Here is a 16,730-nt window from a genome sequence, read left to right as displayed (position 1 = left end):
CATGTTGTCTACAAAACACTTGCACGTTGTGAACAGCACAAGCTTACAGCAGAAAGACGACGTACAGAATGGCGCACCCACAGACTGCGTTGTCTTCTATATCTTTCACATCACTTGCAGCGCCATCTGTTGTTGAAAATTGTAACTACTGTAATTTAGAAAGTTTGTCCGCCTGAAAATGTACTGTTGTCCCAAGCAAATTGCAACAAACGGTGTATTTCTACCGCTGCTCGTTTAGTTTTTATTGCCGTTTCAAATATACCGGTCATTTTTGAAACACCCTGTATGTATAATGTTAACACACACTGAATATTTCACAATGACGAAATAAACTATAATGCGGAATACTGGCGTCTTTTTGCCTCGAGAGTCTTGTTTCCGTATTTTATGTTTCGAGTATTGACTGGCATATATGTGCTCAGTACCAGTCGCTGTTCCTTGAAACCAAACATGACAGAAATATTTTGGAACAAGTAATTAACAGATCTGATGTTGTTGGTATAAACACAATGATCAGCAAGTTCCATGCCAACAACGGTTCCTAAAGGCTTCAAAAATTTTTCACAGAGATAAAGAAAGTTTAAGATCGAGGAGAGAAACAGTCTTTAAGAAATTACTTTCTAATCAAAACTATGCCATATCTCTCGAAAAAAAGTTCGAATAGAATGCCCGAAACGGTCTTCTTACATTTCTCTTGCACAATGACAAAGAAAGGTAACGACTCGTTCTTATTTGGTCACATGTGTAAAATAATGAGTAAACCAAAACTGAGGAATTTTCCGTTCAGTAACAGATGAGGGAAAGACAGGGAAATGTAAGTAACAACTTACACATCTTTAGGAACATGTATGTGGCGTACGAAATGCTTAACCTGAAGCTTTTGCACGAAATAAAAATTTCCAAAACCCTGATTCTGCACTGAAAGGCCTCCCCTTCCGTACCATTTTCGTAAAAAGAGACCTCTGTATCAGCCTTAGAAATAATTTGAAATATCGAATGCTTAGTTTTAATTACTTTACTAACTTTTGTTCCCATATGTATTGTAAAAAAAGTCTGATGATGAGCACAAAATGCTCGATATGCGTCATAATATATTAAATAAAATGAAATGAACATAGTGTGACTGATGACACAAAACGATTAATAATTTACTCATAACTGTCAAGGTACCGAAACTTTGTCTCTAAGGCCACAGTTAAAAATAGTTTTGTATCAGTCGTACAGAGAAACTTCAGACGTTAAGTTATGAAACAATTTGAAAAGCGATAAGCAAATAAAATAAATGGTGGAGGAATGAGGCTAAAAATTTCGCTTTTTCGGAGAATTGTGATCAAGGATAGGGCATATCCAAGGGATAATGCTCAGAATACCACTGAGCAAATAACCCTTTATCGCTGCTAGAGCGTGTAGAATCGGCATCACGAAGGAATTAAAGAGATGACTAAATTAATACGATCTGTATTGCTTCCTGTTCAGACTAACCATTCAGTCAGTAACGTAATGCTATAAATATGCTACTGGAAGATATATCGAAATTTTGTAATAAAGGCGGATTGCTTTTTGTCACACATAATTAGAAAAATTTTAATAACAAGTTTTAACGACGCGCTGTAATACCGATCTATTATCTCCAGTGTTCATACAACAAACAACATACAAGAGGAATTAGCAGGCGTAAAATCCATGCAGAGAAGCAGTTTTATTTTGTGTCACTCTCGAGTGGAAGTGTTAAGGAAGGAACAAGCTGTGGCGTGAAGCAACATTGCGACGAGCTGTATACCTGTTCAACGACACATTTTATATTCGGCGTTCTCCTTCCATTGTCACACCACTACGTTAGTTAAATTGGGTTAATAATAAATCTTGTATTTAATTATGACACGAGTAGCAGTTTTATATATATTTCTCTGTCGCTGGTAGTAATGGCAGGCGACTCATCGCCTCGTCACAAAAAATGGCCGTTAGCCACGCCGAGTGTCTCTGTTCGCTATAGCTTCTCTTCTCGCTCAGAGGAGTATTGGTGTAATATTCTCCACTGCACAGACTAAATATTTTCATTTAAATAAATTAACTTTTAACCATTTTTAATTAGCTTTCAAAATAACTTTAAACTGGTGTGTCCTAAAGGATTTTATATTTAATTAAGGCAATCAAAAACGACTTGATCTCTTAAACAAAACACGAAGATGATTGGAGCGTCCCATTTATAATCAGAGTAGACCACTATTTTACCACTGCCTACCACAATCGTATTTTCTATGATTGGTTTCAATCAGTGTAGCAGCCGTACTGTAGACTCCAAAATAAGTGGTTTTATGGGGACTTCGACGTTATGGGGACCAAAAGATTGGAATTCTTTATTGAATAAAAATCTGTGATCCTTATCGACCCTAAAAATATATGCTTTATGTATCCTACCTCATCATTTTCGTGTTTAAATGCCTTTGTGAAGCCCGCATCTCGTGGTCGTACGGTAGCGTTCTCGCTTCCCACGCCCGGGTTCCCGGTTTCGATTCCCGGCGGGGTCAGGGATTTTCTCTGCCTCGTGATGGCTGGGTGTTGTGTGATGTCCTTAGGTTAATTAGGTTTAAGTAGTTCTAAGTTATAGGGGACTGATGACCATAGATGTTAAGTCCCATAGTGCTCAAAGCCATTTGAACCATTTGAAGCCTTTGTGAAGTAGATGCACCTAGCTGTCACACTACTGTGGAACAGAAAACATTGCCTCCACTGTCTCGTTATTTCATTTGGCCAAGTTATTTCCATAGGAACTGGCTTGTGTAATATTATTGAAGAACATACCGAGTTGCAATCGATCTTTCAACCGTAACAAGTAGATACCTTGAGCTTACTTGTGTTTCTCGCGTGCGATCGTGTCGTGGTATTGTTGTTAAGTCTGCGTACTTCAACCCCATTGCATCGTAAATTGCCAAAAAGGAAGAACTTTAATTGCAGTCGTAAATTTTACGATAATCAACACAAACATGCTTTAGAAATCACAAAAATGAAGGAAATATTACGCTGCAGCGAGATGAAGTTAGTCCAAAAGGTTCTCTAGACTTTGCTTCAAACGCTAGCTGAAACATCTTATCGAAAATGAACAAGATGTTTATATTTTATATTGTGAAAATAAGGGTTACATGTTAATTACTGAGTGAAAGCTTTGAGAACTGCTTTTGTATCTTGCAAAATGTAAATATCGCAATAATGAAAAATACCTTCAGTTTAGAGAGGACATAAGTAAGAGAAGAGGCGTATACAGCAAAATTGTTGTGGAATGGCAAGCACGTAAAGTGACGAAATGTACAATAACATCTTCCCGAACATGCAGAAAATATAATGAAGTGAATATACCCCATTCTTATACCATAGGGTATATTAGATACCTCCCACCGTCACCTGTCGAATTGGAGAGGTGTTATAAAGTTTTCCATAAGGCCCTAACGGAATACAGTGAACGATTTATGCAGAGGGTAGAGAATGAAATTGTAAATGTTTGTGAATCTACCAATACTGTGGCTGGATTGGGCGATTACTGTCAGAAGGGAGTCCATACATGTCTGAATGGAGTTGCCACAGTTACTTCTCTATGTACAGGCAAGGTGATGGACTAGGGGTGTCTGACAAAACTCTGCCAAGGTTATGTAAGTGAGGTACATGGACACAAATGTGGTATAAAGTTTGAAGGTTTCAGTGGTGGTATTGAAATCGAGAACAGTCCCGATGTTCGTTGATCAGTTGCTAGATGTGGTGTGCAATACACTCACTACCTTGTTGATGGTAACTGAGAACTTCAATAATGTTGAGGTTACTAAATCATATGGTGAAACTGAAATTAAAAATTGAAATTTATAGAAGGTGTGCAGAAGAGAACGAGGCAAGACTTAGGATACTTTGAAAGGATACGACAGGAAAAAACCTCTCTGATGCAAAGCAGTTGGAGGACAAAGCAGACTCGCCAAATCAGGAGTAGTGCAACTCATAGATTATTATGATCTAGTCAATGGAAAAAAAACATCAAAAACGTTACTGAGATGAGAACAGCAATTTGGGTAACTCTGCTCCACAGAATATCCACTGATGAGCATCCACATCATCCCTCTGTCCAAAAGGGAACACATTATGGTGCAAGTATAATTAGTATCAAGCGAATAGACAAAAAGAAACTCACGCAAATCCCATGCCAGAAACTGTTATGTAGGAACTGAAGCTAAAATGTTTACTTGGCAAAAGACAAAAGCAGAATGAAATCTTCAGTAGTTGCATTTTGGAATGCTTGCCAAATACTGTTAATTTTCGCATGTCAGCTTTTCGTATTGGTGTGATAGACGCCCTAATATGCTTTAATGATGAAGTAACAAGCAGATTAAAAACTATGAGCAGACTAGGCACAATACTGCGGGCAACATGAGAAGTGGGGTGCTACAAGAGGGCATGCAAAGTGTCGCTGGCGCTAAAAAGCTGCTGAAAGCACAAGAAAGGAGACCAGAATGTCAAAGCAAGTAAAGAAAACTGAAGAAGGTGAAAAGTACACTGGCTGAACAATATTATGGAGCAGGAATGTTTTGACATGTTGCCATTGAGAAGAAAATGGCATTCAAATCATTATTGTCGGTTTCCCATAAACAACACTTATGCACACTTAAATGTCACTACCTCATTCAACATTAAAACTATAAAAAAATTTTCTTGAATAATAATCTAGTTCTTGCCTACACAGTTAATCACATTATTCAACTATGTATCAAATATTTTAAGATGAAGCATATCATATATTCTTAAGTTAATAGGAGAAAAATATAGCTTTTTTAAAAATTACATAGCACAACTAATTGGTATGTATTCTTTGTTCACCGTTTAAAAATGTCAATAATTAAAAGAATTTTATTTTCTTACCTTTTATTTTAAATACCGTGGAAGTGCAGTGTACTCAAAGCAAAAATTAAATTAATTCAGAACATAAGATAAAAATCAATATGCACTCTACTATGTATTCATATGTTTTTAATTTCTTTCATGTAGAGGACACAATACACGAATTATTTGGTTAATATTTCCTTCATAAATCCATTAAAATTTCTGAGTCACTAAACTTGAAAGTACTAGTAAAAAAGTACATTCCATGACATCCAGCTCCCCTTAACTCATCTTATGACTGTCCCTCTGTAATCGGATTACGTCCTACAAAGATTCGATCTTCAGCCATGAGGGTGCAAATGAAGTTGATAGTTTCTGTTGGAAAGCTGAATTTATTTTGATTTGAGTAATACCCGTTAAGTCTGAAGGACTTTCAGTTATAGGCACGATGGATCAATACTGCTCAATAAATTATGTAGCAAAATTTTCCGTTATTTATAGGTTACTGATTCTACTTTGCAAATTAAGTCACTCATAGATCCACCAACAAAGTGTAGCACCACAGTTGTTTTCAATTAAAATGAAGCCAGTGGTTAAAACAAATGATTAAGCATTCAAAGCTGTGACTGATAATAGTTGTGACAACAATTATTCCTCTGTAAACTCTTACAAAGTGTTTTCAAAATTTGTATGACCACGAAGTGGATGTCATACGAATCTTGGGAGAATATTGCGAAACCTAAAGTGCATCCATTCCGAAAATCGGTTACACAATTTGAATCAAAATTAATGACTGTAAATCTCCACAATTCCAATTTACCTACAGTTGCGTGGATGTTCTTGCCTTGTGCCCTTGAGAAGTTGTAGTATTGTATATGTAATTATGTTGCAGCTGGTTGGTTTTTCATGTATCTGTACTGTTGGAAAAGATCACAATGCACCACCATCGCCATTACGTATGCAGTTGCACCGACCAACATATCATTCTACATAGAGCAAGGGAAATTCTGCATCCTTTGCTTCATAGTTTTAAGAGACGGCTTTTCCTTCCAGATGAACTAGCTGCACGAAATATTAACGTCGTAGACACAAGTTAAGCACGCACCTCAGAGTAAACGTATGGTCAGATGGCTCGTGCGTACCTATCACAAGCTTGTCCGCTAGTGTTCTTCCCTTTCCCATTTCTTCTTCGCGACGCGACGCTCCAATGTCACTTCGACAATGTGGAGCTAAAGCCCTTAGTAGGTCCCCGTGCTATCTCCATTTATACAAATGTGTTATTCTCATAGTGTCATAGTCCTGAGATATTTACAGTCAGTTTAAAAAAAATAAATATACCACGTAATACCCATAATATTAGTAACAGTTATTTCATTTTTCCATCCTCGTGTAAATGGTAGAAAAGAATATTAAGCAGCTCAATATTCGGCTGGTCTATATCGACTCTTTAACTTCAAATAAAAATTTTGCAAATTTATTCTGATTTTAATTGTTAAGTTCAGGGACGAAACAAATTTCGAAACATCTCTGGCTTACAAACTGAATAGCACATTTTGCAATTGTGGATTTACTCATCACAGTTTCTTTTATATCTAGCTTAGCCTCAGCTGCTTTGCTGGCATAGACTGTATGGGATGGAGAGGCTTCTTTCTTTTTAATTTATCCAATTTTTATGATATTCACGAATTGCTAAACCTTCTAGGCTTTTCTGTCAAATTATGGCCGTTTAAGAACAATCTTTTCCGAATGTACTTCTGAGCAAGATGCGATTCTGGTAGCTGGAGTCCAAATTTTTTGTTAATAATGTCTTTTGCGTTCTTTTCTAGGTATGTCCGTAGCAACTCTCATCACGTAACAAATATCTTCTTGTACTTAACTGAGAGGTGAATTACCAATTTGCATACATTTAGCTTTAAAATTTTTTAATGTAACGAAATATTTCCTTACAAATTTCCATCCACTGTTGCACTCACTTAAGCGTAGAATTTCCAGAAGCACTGTGCGGGATAACATCACAAAGATGTTCGGGCTCACATGCGGTTCCTCTTAGATGAAATGTCTTGGCTCAAACTCGTCTAGGGGTTGAACCACAAGTGTCGCATTACTCTCCCTAAATTAGACACTTGTGACCGTTTGGTTAAATTGTCTGGCTGATGGCAAGTTTGCGAAAACGGTCATATTTACAGTTGCTGTTAAACTCGAGAGCATACCCATTTGACATAGTTCGATCATTCACAATCTCATCGCGAAATACAAGTTATCTAAGCGAAAAGTTAGAGTTCAGGCGCTCGGAGACTGAGTACCGCGATACCACACAACGCGAAATTTTCTAAGTCGTTTCACTTCCTAGGTGCCTAAAGACCGACTGTCCACTCTCGTCTCTCAATCCGAACTGTACCGTTTGGTGTCTCCAGCCGAACTCCCTCTGACCGCCCACGGCCGCTTTTCCCGCGCACCGAGTATCCTCACTCAACTGACTAGGGCAGTTCCCTTTCCTGAAGACGTCCATCTGATTGGCTACAGCTAATTATACATTATTTTACATTGTAACATATTTAAATAATCAAAGCTAGGCAACTTTTATGTTCTAAATAAAGTAAAAATAATATCCATTTTACATAATAAACGTTAAATTCTTTTACATAGTCCAATACAATTTCCTTATTAACTTTGAATGTCACGGCCAGTAGCCTTGCACCAATGTGCTTTCTGTAAATAAATAAAGAAGAAAAGTAACTATTATGCACCAACCTTTACAACAAATATTATATTACCTAATGATTCAATAGGGTGTCATTTTGTCACTGTTCAATATGTTTTGTATGGAGGAAATGATGATCTGATGCTTAACTGAAAATACTGAAAATTTAAATTAACTGTATCATTTAAACAAATAAAGTCACAGAGCAGAATTTTACTACATTTGCAATTTTAATGACACGCTTCTATATGAAATGCCAATCTTTAAAATCGACCAAAGCGTTCAGATTTTAGCATTAATTTCACTTTAACAGTAAATCCTAAACTATTATAGGTATGATCAGCATTCAAGTTTTATTGGAATCACCATGAAATTTTATGGAGGATGGCAGATTAAAACTACTGTGGCTTCATTCCCTTCACTACTACAGAGTTAAATAGTTTTCATAAATGTTTCCCTTTATGGCCGATCTTAGATCCTCCATATTTAACACTGCTACGACTCCTGGGTTACAAACGGCTTCTACTAGGCTTCCACATGACGTAGGTTCTCGTCTGTCTCACTCGCACACTATAGCGCTTCGGCCTCAATAGACAACAGACTCCTGTGAGTTTACCTATCTTCTGATGAATCAGCGCCCTTTGTGGCACGTGATCCTGAACGACAGGGTTCGTTTCACAATTCCTGAAGGCTAACTCTTGCGGCCATATACTTAAATGAGAGTAAAATGCTCGTTAACTCACAACTGAAAGTCGTTTCCTTTTTATATCTAACCGGGAAGTCAATTATCAGTTTGCATAGATGTAGCCTTAAAAATCATTTAGTAGTTCATTAGTAATTATTTCTTTTAAGAAAACTTTCACCCACTGTTTTACCTCCTTAGTGGCCAAATTCCGAAAAATCCTGGACCACGTATTTCTTTATTTCGGACTGAAAACCGATTACCAGATTTCATAGTTTTAGCTTCAACATTCCCTTAATAGCGACATACTTTCAAAAAGCCTTTCATTCCCTATTACGGACAATCCCTCCTTAAGCGATGCCTAAAGCTTCTCAGCTTCAAGTTTCTATCCTTTGTGGTTCGAACTGACCGATGATGAGCCAATGTATGAGTCTGAACCTCTTTCACCACATTAGGGGCTGAATTTCCAAAAACAGTTAACCATGTATTGTTTCACCTCTAAGCGAGAAACTAAACATGAATTTTCAAAGATATAACTTTTAAAAACCTTTCGCAATGAAAAATTTTCATAAAAGATTCCACCCCTATTTTACCCCCTTTGGGGTCGAATTTCCGAAAACAGTGAAATACCTCTTTATTTATTTCTTACTGGGAAACCAAATATACATATTCATAGATTTAGCTTTAAAAATGCTTCCATAATAAAATATTTTCTTAAAGAAACTCATCAGCAATTTCACCCCCTTAGGGGTTCAGTTTCCAGAAACACTGGAACACGTTTGTGTTTATTTGTGACTGAGACCTCAAATATCAATGTTCATAGACGTAGCTTTCAAAATACTTCAGTTGTTTTTTAATAATGATTTTCGCACTCTACGCTGCCCTCATACTCTAATTCTTCCCCATGGGGTTAAATTTCTAAAAATGCTGAAACACGTATTTCTTTATGTGTGACCGAGAAACCAGACATTAATTTTTGTGGGTCTAGCTTAAAAATTGCCCTAAAAGCGACGTTTTTTAATCTGTTCATCCATTATTCACCCCCTTACGGTTGGGATCTCGAAAAATCCCTTCTTTAAAGACGTTCACAGTGCAAGATCCTCACCTGTACCAAATTTAATGTTTTCATCTTTAGCGGCTTGAGGTGGCCGAAGATGAGTCAGTCAGTCGCTTCAGCATGTCGGTCAGGACACTGCCTTTTCTACATAGAGAAGATTACTGTTTAAATGAGACATACAAAACTCATTTAGCCCAGTTTATTGATGGTAATAATACACAGTTGTACGAGAATCTAAACAGGATATGATATATTGCCATTTCAAGCAGCTTAGATAATTAACTAATGGCAATGCATGTACAACGTTGTCGCTCTCCAACTCAATATATCTGGAATTTATTGGTATTTAACGGTGCATCCAAAACCAGTTTGGGAAATAATACATGTATAACACGAGGTATGATAAATGATTATTGAAATTAATCGGCATATAGGTATGGATACTGCGTTTTATGCACATGATACACTTTTAATTTACAGACTTCGAAGTACAATGTTTTAACAATCCGTTAATGAAGAATGTAAACGATTTTGCTTCCGATTAAAACCACAAATGAGATAAGCCTTTCTCGTGTACTCGAAAATATGTGTTTATCAAAAGTGTGTTCATTATGTAAATTTGTTTCTCATTCGTTAATCACAACTTTGGAGCAGTAATATTTAATGTCCCACTCCTTTTGTTGTTAGATTGTGCGCTAGAATGGACCAACTTCAGATCCTGGATGGACTTCTTACGAGTGCCTATGACCGTCGCGCCACGCCCACCAACCACCTAAGTGAGTAGTTTGAAAGTTCTAGAAGCCTTTTTTATAATTCAAGATAAATTATGTCACTGTAGCAGAACCAACATTAAGACGTTATTCATCTAGTAGTAATCACTGATCCATTAAATTTTCACGTGTAATGCACAACATGAGCCGGCCGAAGTGGCCGTGCGGTTAAAGGCGCTGCAGTCTGGAACCGCAAGACCGCTACGGTCGCAGGTTCGAATCCTGCCTCGGGCATGGATGTTTGTGATGTCCTTAGGTTAGTTAGGTTTAACTAGTTCTAAGTTCTAGGGGACTAATGACCTCAGCAGTTGAGTCCCATAGTGCTCAGAGCCATTTGAACCATTTTGAACAACATGAAGCTCATTAATGTAAGTATGTTTATTTTGATGTTGATGATGTGTAGCCATACAGACGATTATCCTGTGACACCATCACCTGCTTCAGATAACGTAACGTGTGTAACTCAGTAACGGCTACAATACCTTTCTCAGTTACCTAGAAAAACCTTCAGCTTTTGCATTTTTCCTTTCAATAGGGTGACAAAATTCCTGAATATTTAAAGATTACTGGAGTTTTTGGTGTATTAACAACAATTTTTTAGTATTGTAGTAAAATATATTCACATAATTCTTTTATAATTTTGAATTTTATATTTAGGCTACAGATGACCAGTTTTGTAAAGTATTCCAAAAAGTGTCGATTACGAAGCTGAAATATTTATCTTATTTAACGTTTGTGCGTCATCTAAAAGTTACCTACAAATCAAACGGTTTCTTTAGCTGTAGTTGCTGGCAGCAGAGAATTTTCTAACGACCTAGATGAAGCCGTCTCAGACGTTCAAGTTGGAAGTAAGTTTTATCATTGTTATCTTAGGGAGTAGGTGGTAGCAAGAAGTTCATGATTGTCAGGTTACGCGAAATATATTGATTTATATCTTATACTTCTGTATTCCGGAGTATTCATTGTGGACATGTGAGAATGTTGGAAGTGGTAATATACCTATATTACAGGAGAGTTAACTATAGTAGCCTTCTTGGTGTTATTGAAGGCGACTTGAAGTATGTTCCGGCTTCACCAGACTATTGTTTTTTGTGTTGTTAAGATAGCATATCCACGTAGGTAACGTCGAGACAAGTTGGAATTTGTGAGACCCTAGTTTCTCCTGGCGCATACAACATTTAACTAACTAACAGGAATACCGCCGCGTAACTCCGTCGACAATCGCCATTATTTCGGCAAATGCACACCCTACAAAGCACAATCGCAACAAGTAAGTGCTGTGCACGGGAATTTAACACCTCGGTTTTCTGAGAAACTTCGTGAAGGTAACACTTACTTTCACTGTAATCTCTAGCGCCATCATAAACCAAAGATGACTGATGTCAGAAGTTATCGATACTGAAATTAATAATCAACGGTTGAGGTAGCATTAACTCTGTCCCCCTGTTTTCTGACGAGGAAGAGAGCGGGTTTCCATGCAGAATTATAACAAAACCCACCGACTCGTTTTATTAGTTACTTGCTTATTTAATTTCAACAGCTTCCTTAATAGCACTACTCAATAACTGGAAGAGCGTGTCAGAATCTCTGTGTTGATTTTCTCCATAGGACGAACGGTGGCCGGCTGTGTGGCCGAGCGGTTCTAGGCGCTTCAGTCTGTATCCGCGCGACTGCTACGGTCGCCGGTTCGGATCCTGCCTCGGGCTTGGATGTGTGTGACGTCCTTAGGTTAGTTAGGTTAAAGTAGTTCTACGTTCTAGGGGACTGATGACCTCAGATGTTAAGTCCCGTACTGCTCAGAGCCATTTGAGCCATTTGACGAACGGTTCCAAGAAAATGTTCTGCAGTGGCGGATTTTCTCGGCTTTTGTAAGTATGTGTGACGCTTATGCTCAGTATACCGGTCCTCCACAGCCCTGATTTATGACATATCAGAACTGCAACGTATACTGTAGAAACCACCCTTACGCATACGAAGATGGTCGTTTACTGAACCTGATCCTTTACAGAAACTGATCTTAGATGGTAGTCAAAAAGCACATTTCACATCATAATTTCGCAAAATACGAACAGTCCTGTTTGGAATGCTCCCTACTAATGGAGAAAAGGCTGTAGACTTTGGAGTTGCTTCGGTATTGTCACCATTCCCACGGTGCAAAGTGGTCGATAGCACAAGGTACGTCTGATCAGTCTTGCGCTGTAACTATTGTGTTGAAAGATGACTTCCAGATGGGCTAACTCAGCTGGAAAACTCCCAGCGTTCGAGATGACATGGGCCCTGTCAACCTAAGTACGGAATACATTGAGCCGAATGATGGTAACTATGTCTGCGGCTACAAGCCAGTGTGAGTGGCTTGCTATAAAAGACATGTCCCAATGGTTCATCAACCTTTCTCCTTACCAACACATAACACTTCAAGGAAGGGGTAACAGACACCCTATTGCGCCACCACCGTAAAACAAACATTCGGGTGGGCTGAAATCAGGTGTTCTAAAAATTCGTTCAAATTCTCACTACCCTGAGGCCAAACAAAAGAAGTATCGTCTACATACCTGAAAAAAAGAAAACAATAACAACCATGATTCAAAGCCGCTGTCTCCAAGGCAGTCCCTCGAAGTTGGTAATAACTGGTGACAAACGGACTTCAAATCCCATTTCCATTTTTCTGCTCGTAGTAATGGTCGCCGAGTAAAAAGTAAGTATAAACAAAACATGTCTAAATTTGTTCGTTAATTCAGCACCAAACCTTATCTCAATCAACTGTAACGAATCAGACAAGGTAGCACGAGTGAACAAAGAGACTACGTAAAAACTTAAAAGAAAATTAGAGTCAATCAAACACAATCCTATTAATCGATGTGAGAAATCAGCCGAATTCTTAATGTGGTGGGCGCATACCGACCTACTATAGGGCTCAACAGAGTAGCAAGGTGTTTTGCTACGCGTTATGTCGAAACACCAACGATGCAATCGAACGAAGAGCGGCCCCTTCCTTATAGACCTTAGGTATTCCACACAAACCAGACACACAACGCAGTAAGAATTAAGGCTTTTAATAGTCTACGAGGCCAGGAACTTTTCTTCAGGAGGCTGTTAGTTTCTCTCTCAAAACTTTTGTGTGGTCAGCATCGATTCTGCAATAAGCTGAGTTAGCGGAAGATGTGATGTGAAGATCAGGATCCTTTTAAATTCCGTAAAGGATGATCTTGGAGTGCGTAAACCGAACGTCTACCATATTCGTGAGTGTTGTGGCATGTCATATACTGGTCTGACTATTAGGACTGTGAAGGACCAGTGTACTAAGCATAAACATCAAACAGACGAGCAAATCCGCCACTGTAGAACATTATCTTAGCACCGGGCATCCTATAAAATACAACAACACAGAGATTATGGCATGTACTTCCAACTATGGAGATAGTGTTACTAAGGAAGCTGTTGAAATTAAATTAGTAAGTAACCTTATAAATAGATATGGTGGATTCTGTTAATTCTGCGTGGAATCCTGCTCTCTCCCTTGGAAAAATAAGCAGAGAGCCTCAGTTAATGCTACCTCATCCGATGACTATTAATTTCACTAGTGATAACTTCTGACGTCGCTCATCTTCGGTTTGTGATGGCGGTAGTGTTTACAGCGTGTGTGAGTATTATCTTCTTGGAATTTCTCCGAAAACCGACGTCTTAAATTCCCTTGTACAGCGTTTACTTGCTGCAGTTATACCTTAAAAATGGCAGGGTGTGCCCCCGTGGAACTAAAGTCTCCTGTCGACGACGTACTCGCCTGCATACCCATAAGTTATTGATTTAAGATTATCTCCTACTGAAACTTGGAGACTACACGCAATGATCAACAATAATTCATACTGTCCAGTAGACAGCATAGATTTACCCCAAAATAATTCTGCTCATACGAAAGAGTGTAATTTTTGTTAATACAGAAGATTAATGGACTTAGAATGCATCCTATTGACAGCAAAAGCTACCATCTCCGGAAGGAGCACCATTATGTTACCGGTGAATCAAAGCAGGCATTTAATTTCTGATCAATAAATGTCACTCGTTCTTCACAATATGAGGCACGTTTGTAACTATTGTAAGCAGCTACTGTCCTATTCTAAATCATCAACACAAGTGTCGCCTAAGAAATTTCCTTTTCTCGCTTGGGTGATAATTCCCGTCGGAAGATAAATCAGTTAAGCTTGCTGTAGCACGCGAAATGATGCACTTCGCTCACAACTATTTATTAACGACGTGCCGTATAGAAAAGTTAGTCCGCAGAGTGCTACTTTGCCGGTAGGACCATACTCGCCACGTAAATACAGGTCAGTGCGCGATATCGGAAATTGCTATCGGATTCTCGCTCTCTCTCCCTCCCTCCCTCCCTCTCCCTCTCTCTCTCTCTCTCTCTCTCTCTCTCTCTCTCTCTCTCTCTCTCTCTCTCTCTCTCTTCCTCTCTCTCTCACACACACACATTCACACACGCACCCCCCCCCCCCGACCCCCCCACACACACACCTCTGCCTCGGCAGTAAATCTCGATATTAAACTCTCATCCCGATCTGGCATATAAAACTATTATGTAAGACTAGTTCATGTGACAATCCTCATTAAGTGTCTCACAAGTTTGCAATAGACATTATGTTTCATATATTTATTCTATTGTTTATATACTTTCAGTAAAAGTTCCTCTAATATCCACTGTTTCAAATAGTGAATATTACCAACGAATTAAAATTCAGGATTAATATGGTTGATAAGATCCACTGATGACGTTGCTGTCCCCGTTGTATGCGAAGAAGAATTACAGTTCTTCCGGATGGAAAGAACAGTCAAATGAGTATAGAATATGGAATAAAAGTAAACCGGAGAAAAACAAATTTTATGAGATGTAGCAGAAATGAGAAATGGGAGAAACTTAATAACAATACTGGTGATCACGAAGCTGACGAAATTAAAGCACTCTACTACCTAGGAAGCAAGATTAGCCATGACGGGCGAAGCTCGGAGGACATACGAAGCAGACTAGCTCTGACAAAGCGGCGCTCCGGGACAAGACAAGTCTGTTGATACCAAACATAGATCTTCATCTGAAAAGGAAATTTTAGAGAATATGCTTTTGAAGTATTACACCGTGTGGTCCTTAATCAAGAACAGTTGAAAAACCAGAAGAGTAGAGTACCGAAGCATTTCAGATATGGTGCTACAGAAGAACGTGGAAAACTGGGTGGTCTAGTAGGATAAGAAATGAGGGGGATATCCGTAGGATCGGAGAAGAAAGGAACTTGAGGGAAACATTGAGAAGATGAAGAAACAGAATGATAGGACTTGTGTTAAGACACCAGGGAATAACCTCCATGGTACTAGAAAGAACTGTAGAGGGTAAAAACTGTCGGGTAACACAGAGATTTTAATACACCTAAAATCTGACAGAGAACGTAGATTGCAAGTGTTACTCTGAGACGAAGAGGTTTGCGCAGGAAAGGAATTCGTAGCGAGTCGCACCATATCAGTTGATTGACTGCATACAGAAACAAACTGCATTATATGTCGAAGTAGACTGTGTGACACAGGTTTATTCTAGGAGAGAATATTATTTACAGGGTGCCAGTGGATACATCATCTTTTCAACTCTCCATGTCATCTACTCAGAATAGTCGGGAACACTATTTTCTGATTATCGCTTTACTATCGAAACCAAGAATCATTTTGAAAGTGTAGGTTTACCATAAATTCTGCATTAATACATTTTTTATTCTTCTTTGCATCCTAATCTGAAATATCAATTACTTGAAATAATATTTGACAGTAGAGGTCTTTAGTGATCCGATTGGTTCTCCAGACGACATTGTACATGAAATCCTAATTTTAATGTGTTTTTGTTGCAGTTTTATTTAATTAACGTCTGCTTTCTATCTGTGAGGCGATTTAATTGCTTTATTTCTAATACATGCCTTCAGTCTGAGGCTCTTATTATAACCTTGGACTATGCTGTTCATGTGTTCAAGCATGATTTTATCTTTGGTCTTATATTTTACGGTGTTAGCTGAATACAACATAATAATTGGTCGTTCAAAATTTTTTTTGTGTGTATATGAGATACCAGCGAAATAAGTTATAAGACAATGAGGAGTATAACAAAACTCTGGTATTCCACCTTAGCACCTCGTTGTTCTCGTGCAAAATGGTATTTACATCTGTGACAGATTTTTGAATTCTCACGCCGCGAATGAATTTCTTCAACATTTTTCAAATTCTTTTGTTCGTTTCATGCATCGATGCTATCTGACATTTGGAACTCATTGTATGCTCTCCACATATTTCCTTTTAAAGGATCCTGTACTTAATGATAGTAATACGCTAATAGCTCCAACAATTATACTGACCCTCATGAAAATAAAGCGAATGAAATATGAAGCAAAATTTAAATTCAAAGTCATATTTACACGTGCTATACTAGTTACCATATTATTACTGCTTTGTGAGGAGTATTTGTAGCTGCAATTTGAGGATGATTCACGAAGTACGTCCTTGCACATACCGTTCCGTCACACAGATCCTGTATCTTCGCTTCCATTTCAGATTAAAGTCCAAATAGCTGCAGGGCAGCTTTGCTGCGCGGCGAGTATTAATTTTGATAATAGCCTGCAGCTATTAATTTAACTG

The 16,730-nt window shown here is 38.2% G+C and overlaps 1 protein-coding gene across 1 annotated transcript in view; it reads left to right on the top strand.

Annotated features, from left to right (window-relative positions):
* LOC126176187 (glycine receptor subunit alpha-3-like) overlaps nt 1-16,730 on the top strand; it is a 701,283-nt gene that overhangs the window by 292,419 nt on the left and 392,134 nt on the right. Inside the window, exon 3 of the mRNA XM_049923329.1 lies at nt 9,985-10,073. Within this exon, the coding sequence (XP_049779286.1) occupies nt 9,985-10,073 (89 nt within the window). The remainder of the gene's footprint in view (nt 1-9,984; nt 10,074-16,730) is intronic.

Source organism: Schistocerca cancellata, chromosome 3 (assembly GCF_023864275.1).
Source record: "Schistocerca cancellata isolate TAMUIC-IGC-003103 chromosome 3, iqSchCanc2.1, whole genome shotgun sequence".
NCBI lineage: Eukaryota > Metazoa > Arthropoda > Insecta > Orthoptera > Acrididae > Schistocerca > Schistocerca cancellata.
This window is presented reverse-complemented; position numbering and strand designations above follow the sequence as displayed.